The 10,812-nt window shown below is 49.6% G+C and overlaps 3 protein-coding genes across 3 annotated transcripts; 2 read left to right on the forward strand and 1 right to left on the reverse strand.

Annotated features, from left to right (window-relative positions):
- Positions 1–210: 210 nt before the first annotated feature.
- On the forward strand, positions 211–3,514 carry LACBIDRAFT_328164 (uncharacterized protein; the record flags this gene model as incomplete). Its single annotated transcript, XM_001882061.1, has 4 exons — positions 211–235; positions 925–1,204; positions 1,261–1,877; positions 1,899–3,514. The coding sequence occupies 4 exons, from the start codon at positions 211–213 to the stop codon at positions 3,512–3,514; spliced, it is 2,538 nt and encodes an 845-aa protein (XP_001882096.1).
- A 375-nt stretch (positions 3,515–3,889) lies between these two features.
- On the reverse strand, positions 3,890–5,695 carry LACBIDRAFT_328165 (uncharacterized protein; the record flags this gene model as incomplete). The annotated part of the gene is made up of 9 exons (XM_001882194.1): positions 3,890–3,915; positions 3,968–3,979; positions 4,035–4,082; positions 4,201–4,255; positions 4,298–4,305; positions 4,405–4,655; positions 4,750–5,119; positions 5,205–5,467; positions 5,604–5,695. 9 exons carry the CDS (start codon positions 5,693–5,695, stop codon positions 3,890–3,892), a joined length of 1,125 nt encoding a protein of 374 aa, XP_001882229.1.
- A 3,336-nt stretch (positions 5,696–9,031) lies between these two features.
- LACBIDRAFT_299067 (uncharacterized protein) lies at positions 9,032–9,248 on the forward strand (the record flags this gene model as incomplete). Its single annotated transcript, XM_001882062.1, has 2 exons — positions 9,032–9,105; positions 9,158–9,248. 2 exons carry the CDS (start codon positions 9,032–9,034, stop codon positions 9,246–9,248), a joined length of 165 nt encoding a protein of 54 aa, XP_001882097.1.
- Between the last annotated feature and the right edge of the window lie 1,564 nt (positions 9,249–10,812).

Consider the following 10,812-nt stretch of genomic DNA (forward strand, 5'->3'; position numbering starts at 1 on the left):
TCCCACCTTCGCAACCCCATGTTGGACCTTTGAGCCTGAGGATTTGTATCTACATTGGCAAGGACCATCTAATTCAACGTGTGGATCTGGGAGCGGCGAGACAGGTGGTACCTGGCGTCCGATCCAAGCAGGGTATTCGCACCCTCACCTGCCAGGGCATCAGTTCCAAGTGCTGAAGAGCGCTAGACCGACGTGGATTATGGAGTTGACATGGCAGAAAAGGTATCGGCGTGGTGTGAGTTTCTTCTGGCTCCTATCACGTTTTGTAAAATATTGACGAAGTTTCCGGTTCAGCGAGTGTGTAACTCGGTCGGCTTGAACCTTTCGAACATTCTTTTTGTTTTCGTTCTTTTCTCATTGGCCTCTCCGATGTGTTGATTCTATGCTACTTCACGAAACACCACTGGCTACCCTCAAATCATCTTGTATATTACGGTACAACATATATGCAGTCAAGTATAATTCACGTAGGTATCATTGTGCAAGTCAACTCCTAACGTTAGTCCCGACGACTCGCCACTACAGAGTCTGAGAATGTCGACTGTTGCGCGTAACGACTCGCAAGTCAAGAATCGAACCTTGGCAGTGACATCACTATATTTTCGACATCCACGCCATCCACCTCTTCATTCCCCGCCAGTTCACTCACCAAAGAGTCAAAGACGCTTCCATGATCATCCCCAAATGTAACCCTCATCAAACGCACACCCCTACGCCATAAAAACGACATCCACAGGCATCGTTTCCCCCTTCTCCTCTTCATCGTACCACCAAGTCCATGGTACCACACTCACACAGCACCACTACGTCCCGTCTACGCCTTCTTCAAGTCCTACGAAGTATAAACCTCACAGAGAGAGCAGGCATAGATGCAGTCGGAGCCTGACCTCGGAGGAACCTAGGTCATTGCCTGTACCCTTCAAGGCCCCCGTCTCCGTCTCCTTCACGGTGCAGATGAAGAAGACGATAATACCCCGCGCATCCGTCCAAGAACAAAACGCGCTGATACCCTTCCTTCGTCTAGCATACCCGCCCTCAAATTACCCGAAGACCCTAAAACGTGGTCAGCGACACACCTAGCCGCGTACCTCTCCGCTACTCTTCGCGGTGGGGAGGTTCCGACGCGTGAGATCGTTGCGTTTGTTAAGGAGAGACAGGTGACGGGGAAGATGTTTTTGAGGTTGAATGAGGGTGATTTGGGGGGGTACGCATCTCTCACTCTTTCGTTTTTATTTCTACCTAATGCCAATGATTGGAGAGGTCCGAACCACCCAAACCCCACCACACCACCCTCCTCTCCGCCTCCCGCTCCCTCCGTCAGAACGCCCTCCGAGACCGGATATGGGGGCACTCTTCACAGCACGACGACTTTTCCTCCAACTCCGCCAATGTTAACAAAGGAAGGAGGAGCAGAAACACAAGCATAGATTCGACCTCCAACAGCAATGGGAGGGTGAAAGACATGATAGCCTCCCTAGAACGATCTCCAAGCTCAGACGACGACGAAGACGGAGGAAGAAGTTCAAGTTCACCGAACAAGAACCAACGCCATTCCGCCTCTTATTCCCCTTCTAAAGAACCCGCGTCTTATTCTTATTCGTATTCGCCCAATAAGACTCAACGCGCACTTCCTTCACGGGGGACAGTACATGATCTATTCTCCGTTCCTAGTCCTGGTGTTAGCGCCAATACGAGGGAAGACACACGAACGGAAGGAGGAGAAGAAACCATCAAATCCCCCGCTCGGCTCCTGCCTTACCCGCCCTTGCTTACGCCCGTCCATACAGGCTCTACTCCGAGTTTAATGGACGCAGCGGGGTTGTATGAGCTTGGATATCGGCTCCCTCTACCTCTACCTCTATCGTCCCTCCCAACAGGTGCGATTCCGATACTGTTAGGCATAGGCGGTCCAGGCCAACATGCGCGTCCGCTTCCTCTTCCACCGCATACAGGACAACAACACCCACCTGCTGGTGGTGTGACGACGACGGTGACGGGTTCTGGGAGCGTGATACATCATCCTAGGCCACGACCTGGTATTGGTGTTGAGGGGTTGGTTGGGTATTTTGACGTTCTGACTGGTGATGGTGTTTTGAGAGATACATCCGTTCCTGAGCCAGAAACGGAAACGGAAACGGAAGGAGGGTACGACACCGCCCCTTCTCCATCCCCATCCCCATTATCCGACGGTGGTGTGGACGAAGACGACGAACCGAGCATGAGGGACCTCCTCCTCCTCTCCCCCGCACACCCAATAACAGTAAAGGGAGCGGAAGCGTGGGAGTTGGAGTTGGGCGAGACTGTTAAGCGTGCTGGGTCTGCTGCTGGTGTTACAAGTGGGGTTGTTAGGACGGGCAGGGGGAGGAACTTGATTCGTGCGAAGGTTGAGGGGGGTCAATCTATTGAGGAAAAGGAGAATGATGGAGACGAAGGGGCAGGGAAGGAGAGCGCGAACGAAGAAGAGAAACCGAACGCGAATGAGGGGGATAAGGAAAGGGAAGATGGGGGAGATCTAGAGGAGAGGAAACCAGATTTATGGAGTGTTTTCGATCTTGAGCCGCCTCGTGGTGGGCGAGGAGCATCCGCGTTAGTGGGGTCTGGAGATGCTTCAACTCTGGACCTGGGCGCGCACTCTGCCGTGGACTCACACTCTGCCGTGGACTCGCACTCCCTAGAGCCTCAAGATGTCGATGATTTTTCAGCTCTGGATCCGGGCGCGCACTCGACCTTGGACTTGGACTTGGACTTGGACTCCCACACAACAGAACACGACCTCGCAACCCGCCAAGAAGCCCTCGACCAACGTGAGCTCGGGCTGGCGGCTCGACAGGCGAGGATTGAGGGGGTGGAGGAGAGGGTTGGGGAGGTGCAGAGGGGTGTTGGGTTTCGTGAGGAGGTGGTTGGGCGACGTGAGGATGCTGTTGGGAAGAGGGAGAGGGAGGTGGAGGGGAGGGAGGAGGCTGTTGGGCGGAGGGAGATGGCGGTTGATAGGAGGGAGAAGGAAGTGGAGGAGAGGGAGAGGGTGGTTGATGAGCGAGAACGAGCACTTGATGAGCGAGAACGGGCAATTGATGAGCGAGGACGGGCGCTTGATCAGACAGCATGCGAGCTTGAAGAACGTTCCAAACGGGTTGAAGAGCTCGAGGAAACGCGTGATGCTCGACTTGCGTCCACTTCGGCACTTGGTTCGAAGAATTCATGGCCCATCACTCTTCTTCGGTCTGTGGTCTTTCGTGTATTAGGCGACAAAACGTCTTCCTTCCTCTTTTCCTCCTCCAACTCAAGCTCTTCTTCCTCCTCCTCCAACTCGTATTCTCCCACCACCACCCCTACTCAAAGAAGACCCAGACACGACTGGGAAGCCCGACGCGATCTATACCTATCAACAGGTGGACGAGGGAGTTACCTCGTACTCGTGGGTATTGGCGTGTGTGCTGTTGTGTTGAAGGTGCTTGTGAGGAGGTTGACTGGGGTTGGGATTTGGAGTTGGTTGAGGAGGAGGGGGAGGAGGTAGCGTTGACTAAATTTGAGGGTGGGAGATGCTTTGCGGTCTTGTGACTTTACGACTTTTACGACTTTTTTGCACGATCTCTGTTTGACTGATGCTGACGAGGAATTGAATAAATGAACCGAGCGTTTTGGGTTTTTTGTTCGTGTATATCTCTTACTTATATCTTATGTATCGTTTGAATCTTTGAAACAGAGCAGTCGAAAGGATCAACGGTTGACAGTTGCAAGTTAACTTGCGCGATGCCGTTTTTCATGATCAGATCCTCGTTTCTTGTGTCACATATATATGTACAACAAATCTACGGTACTGGTACATCGACCCCTTCCGAGCCTAAATCCTGACATATCCCATTCCGAAAGCATACACCCTCTCAGATATTCAGCGATCAATCAAAGTAATATAAACTAGCAAAACGATGAATATCAAATACCCCGACAAAGGGAGGAGACCACTCACTCTGGTGCACAACTGCCAAAGAAAATCAATAACCACCTAGTGACTCAAAGGCAAATTGGAGACTCACAGCCTTTTTCACCCTTGGAATTGATCGCCATGTATCCTGCCCAAGACACTGTTCCGACAAAGCATCAACAAACTGGTGACGAAGCAGAAAAGGAAAGAAATACTGCTGTCACCGTTGGGGGAGTAATTTTTGGAGAGAATAACTCCATCCGTGTGAACAATCTCACCTTTGGTTGTTGATAGCCAGGCGGAATCATATTTATTGTAGTCTGCGGCGGGATCCTATAGAATGAGAATCGGATTATCTCAGGAACTGTTACTCACTGGCAGTACTACTCAACCGAGCGCGTTTCGTGAAATTTGAATCTGGTACATCTGAAGGAGCACGGTTTGTTGCCGGAGTGTCTAGTGATAATCACTGAGAACTTTACCTGTATTGGCGGTTGCATTGACAAGGACTACGGGATCACCTTCATCGCTACCTGGATAAGTGTCGCTTTGGAAGGATATGACATCGCTATCGCTCATAGCAGCATCACTATTTATGTCTTGGAAGAGTTCCATGTACTTGTGTAGTCGATGATTCGGTATTACGAGGTCTTCAACTTGTGCGATACACGCTTTCAGAGACCCAGCAGTGTGAGGGGGAGCGATGGAGAGGGTGTTGATGCGTCCTAACGAACTATCACTTTCCTCAAAAGACGTCTTTGCCTCTTTATTTCCTCTTCCCCCTGATAAGTAGACGCGATAGTATACTGTAAAGCTGATGAGTGCACTATATGAGTAAGAGACGTTGGCAAAACTTGCCGTAATGTATATCGGTATCATCAGAGCGTTCCGGCAGTTTCTCTGATTGCGAGACCTCCTTGGTCCTCTTCTCCGACTTGACCACCAACGCAATCGGATCTTGTTCAGACAGGCCTGGTCCGGAAGGAGCACTCAAAGAGAGGCGGGCAGAATCTTCTTTGGGTGCTGGGCTTGAGAGCGGTGTGAAGACAAGCGCCTTGTCGGGCTCCGAAAGGTGCTCCAGTTCGCACAAGAACAGCTTGATAGACGCTACGGTATGAGGAGGGGGAAAAGACTTCGCTGGAACGCGACCAATGAAACGATTGTTCTTGTAGAGATGGTGATTTGATTCGAATGCGCCTATTGTGGTGTATAGACGGTAATATACTGCGTGAGTAAATTAGGCCATCGAAGCTGGCGGTAGAGCTTTCGCAATATGGCGTACTATAGCCAGAACCCATTCTTTTCGTTGACTTTCTTCCCTTTGCTGCTGAATCTGTACCTCCTTTGCCGTCTGAAGAGGGAGTGGAACTGGACGTATGATCAGATGCCATTTTCTTGTCAGGCTGCGCTTCCTGCGATATTTTCAATTGCAACTCCAAGTGGGCTATCTTCGATTTCGCTTCCGCAAGATCAGACAGTGTCTTGCTGTGTCTCTGCGCAAGTTCCGTTCGTGCCAACACATCTTTCTCGTTCGTCGCCCGTAGCCTACTCAGGGATCGAGCTAAGTCAGACACAGTAGCTGTGAGATCTTCGCAAGTTTTTTCAAGTTGCAACCTTTGATGAGAGTTGCCGTCGAGTAGGTCAGCTCAACATGCAACGAAGATCGCTCCACTAAACGTACGCTATCAAACCAACTGGATTCATTGCACCCCCTCTGCCGTCTAAGGAGGGAGTGGAACTGGACGTATGATCATGACTAGGCAGAGTAGACATAGCTGCTTCCAACCGCACCTATTGAAGCGTGAGCAAGATGGACGATTGAAGGAAAGAGTTATCGGACATGCCTTCATCGATCGTCATCCACGAGGCATTGGCGCTTATGCTGTCGCCTCGCTGCCATAATAAGTCACTTTATCCGTACCAATTTACAGGGGTACCATAAATTTTGTAAAATCGCCTTTGGCCGGATTCTTCGCTTAACGTCCCTGGCGGCCCATCATCTGCATTTGGTTTAGCTACCAACCAACTACCTTGCCGAGCAATACCTGTAAGTCACTTTATCCGCCTGCACATTTGCTGCACATACTCGTCCACCAGTCCACTTCCCTATTCAGCCTCGAAATCGCATTCCGCTCGTCGGCACTCAGCGCTCAGCAGCAAGGTGTCGAACAACGCACAGCCGTCTGAGTGTCAACCCGCCAATCCTTAACGCTCTTGAGGTCCAAAACTTCAGTGGCGGTCGTCTCGTCCTTGGCATTGCTTCTCATTCGGGGGGGCGAAAACTCTGTCCGCTCTGTTGCCATGGATGGTACCGAGGGTCTTGTCCGTGGAACAAAAGTGGATACCGGCTTCCCCGTCATGTTTCCAGTCGACACCACTACGCTCGGACACATCATGAATGTCATTGGAGAACCCATTGATGAGCGTGGCCCTATCAAGGGTGTCAAACTCAGCCCCATTCATGCTGATCCTCCCTCCTTCAACCAGTCGAGGACTGCTGAGGTTTTGGCAACTGGTATCCAGGTCGTTATCTCCTTGCCCCTTATGCTCATGGTGGAAAGATTGGTCTGTTTGGAGGTGCTGGTGTAGGGGAGATTGTGTTGATACAGGGAATTTTCAACAACGTTGCCAAGGCCCATCGCGGTTTCTCTATTCTATGTGGTTTGTCTCCAATATCCCTCTTTTTCATCATTCTCAACCTTTCCATACCAGGTGTTGGATCAAGTTCGATTCCTCCCTGGTGACACGCTGGATTCACTTACGACGCAGACTATCACTCAAGTCACATTTCAAGCATCCTCACGCCCCACCTTCCTCTCCGCGTTCCCTTCACGGACCGCTTGCTTTCCTGTTTCGGCGACACAGTTCCATGGTTGTCTACTCGCCGCACAATTCGCTGAGCACTCTCTTGTGACCGACATCGACTCTGAGGATTTGGCCTGTGGTTACCCCCGCTCGGCTCGCAGCGAAGTGGAGGTATTGAAGACTTCAACTCTGATTATGGGTTCCGGGACCACGGTCAATGCTTCACACTTGGAGATTTTGACGACGGCGTGCCGGCGCGCACCACTCAGCAAGACGGCGATCATGGGATTGAGGTAGATTCCTTCATTCTGGCGTTCTACTTACTCCCGGATTGTACAGGGTGAGTCTTGGGATGCCCTCAAGGTTTTTTTTTGTTGCTGTTGGGGTACATCCGAGTAGAAGTAGTTCATGTATCTTAATAATCTAACGTTGCTTGTTTTTGAGTCTCTGGAAAAAGGGAGTGCCAAGCTTCTGAATGGGTGTGGTAAGGAGATAGATCTGTGATGCACTTCAGACTGTACAGGGATGGAATGCTAGGGAATGCTTGGCCAAAGGTTTACTCCCCGTAAATCAGGGTTCGATAGCATGCCGGCTCACTGTAAATCAATCATTAGGGTCCAGCTCACTGTAATTTCGACCGTTCGGCTCCTGGACCGCACCAGCTCACCGTAAATCCCTGTAAATTGAACCTAATTTACCGTAAATTCTGGGTGCGTAAGTTCTTACGGCTTCTTACCACAACTTACCCACCTCTCAATACATGTTTTCTGCTAGTTTCCTGTGTGTTAATTCCCGCGTGCATCTGTATTCATAACACGGATAGTTGGGATTCCTCTTCAGACAACAAAAACCCTCGAAAGATGTGTATAGGGCTACAGGGACTACAGTGTTCAATGTTCCATTTGATGCAAAATTATAATCATTGACGCGACGCGACGCGTCGCGTTGATTCTACATCAGCAAAACGTCCAATTGAACTTTGAGCAACTTTCGCAACTTTGCAAAGTTGTAAAGTTGCCAAAGTTGCCAAAGTTCGACAACTTTGTAAAGTAAGGTACAATAACTTTGAAAGTTTTCGAGCAACTTTGAAAGTTGTTGAACCAACTTTGAAAGTTGTTCGACAACTTTCTGAAGTTGGGAATCCATCTTTCAGTAGCACCTTTGCTTGTGTACTTTGATGAACTTATTTAGTGACTTTGGATCTCAAGAAGGATGGCATGGAACAGGAGAAAGGAATAGCATTGATGTTCAGTATCTAATACAGTAGATGTGTTCTAGATAAAGCCCTAGCTAGACGCTAATCCGGAGGCTTCTCGCCTACATCCATCCAGTCGCCGCTCTCGACCTGCACGCTGCCGCTATCCTATGGAGTTCGCTCGGTGGTCTGCAGGAGCTGTGAGATCGCACCTGGGCGTGGTCGTGGTTGCATTGGCATGGTTGCGTGGGCGTGGTTGCGGATGCGCATGGTTGTGGTCATGTTGGCGTGGATTCATTGTGGTCGTGGTTCGCGATGGTTGTCGTGAACACGTTGTGGTCGTCTTCGTGGTCGTCGTGTCTTGGTTGTGGTAGTGGTGGTCGTATAGTTCGTTTCGTGGTCTGGGGGAGCAAGGAGACACATCAGTATGTCATAAATATGAGGGTGAAACGACGTTGTGGTCCCCTGCACCAATGCTCCAACCTCCCACGCTCACGACGAAAGGCTGGATTGGCGATGAGAACTATATAAGAAGAGAAGTCAAATCAATAACCCATCCGCGAGGGAGACAGGAGAAAAAACTTACACAGTCCACGCGTCTTACGGCTTCGTTTCCCCCACTGCATGTTTCACAAGAGTTGACTGCTGACCAAAGTATAAAATAGCCTGCGAGGATGAGTGTTAGATTTAGACGAATACAGAGATTAAAGAGAAAGATCCATACTGTGAGAGAGGACTACTGCTCCAAACTCGGGTTGTTGCTGTTGAGGCGAGATATGATGAGCTGTCCAGAAAGACAGTAATTTCAAGAAGAGTTTGCAGGAACAGATAAACAAACACTTACGAGATATATCATTCTAAGCGGCTAAGGCGCGGATTGCGGTTCAAATGGGTTGCCATCTGAAAGCGAGACTTGAAGTCTGTGAACAAGCGGAGGAGTGGTAGGGGCACAAGAGGACCGTGAGGGTGAGACAGGCCGAGAAGAGGGTGCGTGGCGACCAATGAGCGAAGAGAGCGAACGGAAGAGCTGGTGGGGAAGGAAGAAAGAGTGCGCGAACACCAAAAATTTCTCTTGAACCAAGGTCACGTGAACCCGTGATCGCATTCTCATGAGGGCCGGGCAGTTCAACTTGTGCAAAAACAAACAGCGTGCATCTTCTTGCCCGGGCCAAACCTTACACAGGTACGTTACTTCGTTCCTCTATTCGCATTTGAGGACTTACTTTGGCTGCTAGATATAACCTTGCTTGCCATCAGATTCAGCTCTCTGCGCACACTCCACCCTCACAAGCATTCCGCTCGACACGAGGATTTACGGGTGAATAGATACGTGATCAGACGAACAAAACCAAGATAACGCGTACACGAAAGCGCAACAATCAAACCCAACGCGTAAATGCTACGGGAAGGACGCAGGAGTGTGGGAAACGAGCGGATACGCTACGGACAGCTGGCGTTTCGCATTTACGAACTGGGATAGGGTCGTGAGGAATGAAAGAAGGTCATGACAGGTGAGTACTTACATTGCTTCATCCATCATGCACGTACTGATTGTTTACCCTCACAAGCAGTCCGCTTGACACAGACGACGATGGGTGTTCACAGGTGTATCTGTGACAAAGTGCTGTTACCAAGGTATCGGAGGGGGGTATTCATGGCGATAACTCCGAGACGGCGGGTGATCTCGGGAACATTCACGACTTGTTGGGAGCATAAGAGAAGACGGTTGGCCCAGTCTAGAAAAAAGACACATCAGTAAGGTGGTATGGGTGATATGTTTCCCTGCTCACTGGCATAGAAGGAGGAGCTGTGGATGCCGACATTTTGGAGGAAGTCACTCTCGCGAGAAAACCACGTACATGCAATGTACATGAGATAGCCTTCTAACTTGTAATTTTATAATTTTTAGCCTCCTTTCAAAGTTTTAACTCCAAAGTGAAAGACGTTCATAAAGTAGTTCAAAGAGTAGAAATCAAAGTCAAAGATGTATTCTCGAAGTGAAAGTTCATGGTAAAGTTGAAATAGTTGCTCAAAGTTGCTAACATCAAAGTCTACAGTGCTTTGCATTGCCGTTTGCACAACGAGTTTTGGAAATCGTGTTTGTGTGTGTTGTACCGTGACCCTCAAATCAGGAAGTAAGAGACCGCTTACCGGACGCAACATCCAACAAGGCCTGCAATCTCCTGCGGTGAAAGCTGTTGCTCATCATGGCAAACAATGATTCGCGCGCGCATCTCATCCGATACCTGAGGCGCAGGAAAAGTTGGGTTTGAGAAATTCAAAATTCCCAAAGTTGTCCTGATGCGTGACAATCTGTGACGAACATACAAAACCAAACACAATTTTCGCGATTTCGGTGTGCAGACGGCAATGCAAAGCACTGTAAGTTACCAAAGTATAATTGGACGTTTTGCTGATGTATTTGTGTGCACGTGTGTGTGTTCCTATCAACGAGCGCATCAGCAAGTGCTGAGCGCTGATGCTCAACGTTCAACATTCAAGTTTCAACATCACTCACGTCGTCCTCTGGATAGCCGCCTACTCGTTGACGTGGCAATATTAACTGCATGGATACCCAAACGCAAAACAAAGGACTTTCCTGGTCTCCATCGCTGTGGCTGGATGTTGAGCTTTGTTTGCTGTGGATGCTCGTCATTGGTGTCTCACAAATGCCTCGACGAGGACGACCATGGGAGTTGCATTGCTGTGGAAGGTATTTGCCCACCATCCTTTTTACAGGTGTTCTAACCAACAATCACAGCTTGTTGAAGCAGCAGCAAAACTACGGTCATTGCTGCAATTTACAATTGCTGAAGGATTTGAAACCAACCGACATGGTACCCGCACAATCGTTGTGGGCATTGATGCAAGGTACGTTGACTCCCCCCTT

This window comes from Laccaria bicolor, genomic scaffold, assembly GCF_000143565.1.
Source record: "Laccaria bicolor S238N-H82 LACBIscaffold_15 genomic scaffold, whole genome shotgun sequence".
Taxonomy (NCBI): domain Eukaryota; kingdom Fungi; phylum Basidiomycota; class Agaricomycetes; order Agaricales; family Hydnangiaceae; genus Laccaria; species Laccaria bicolor.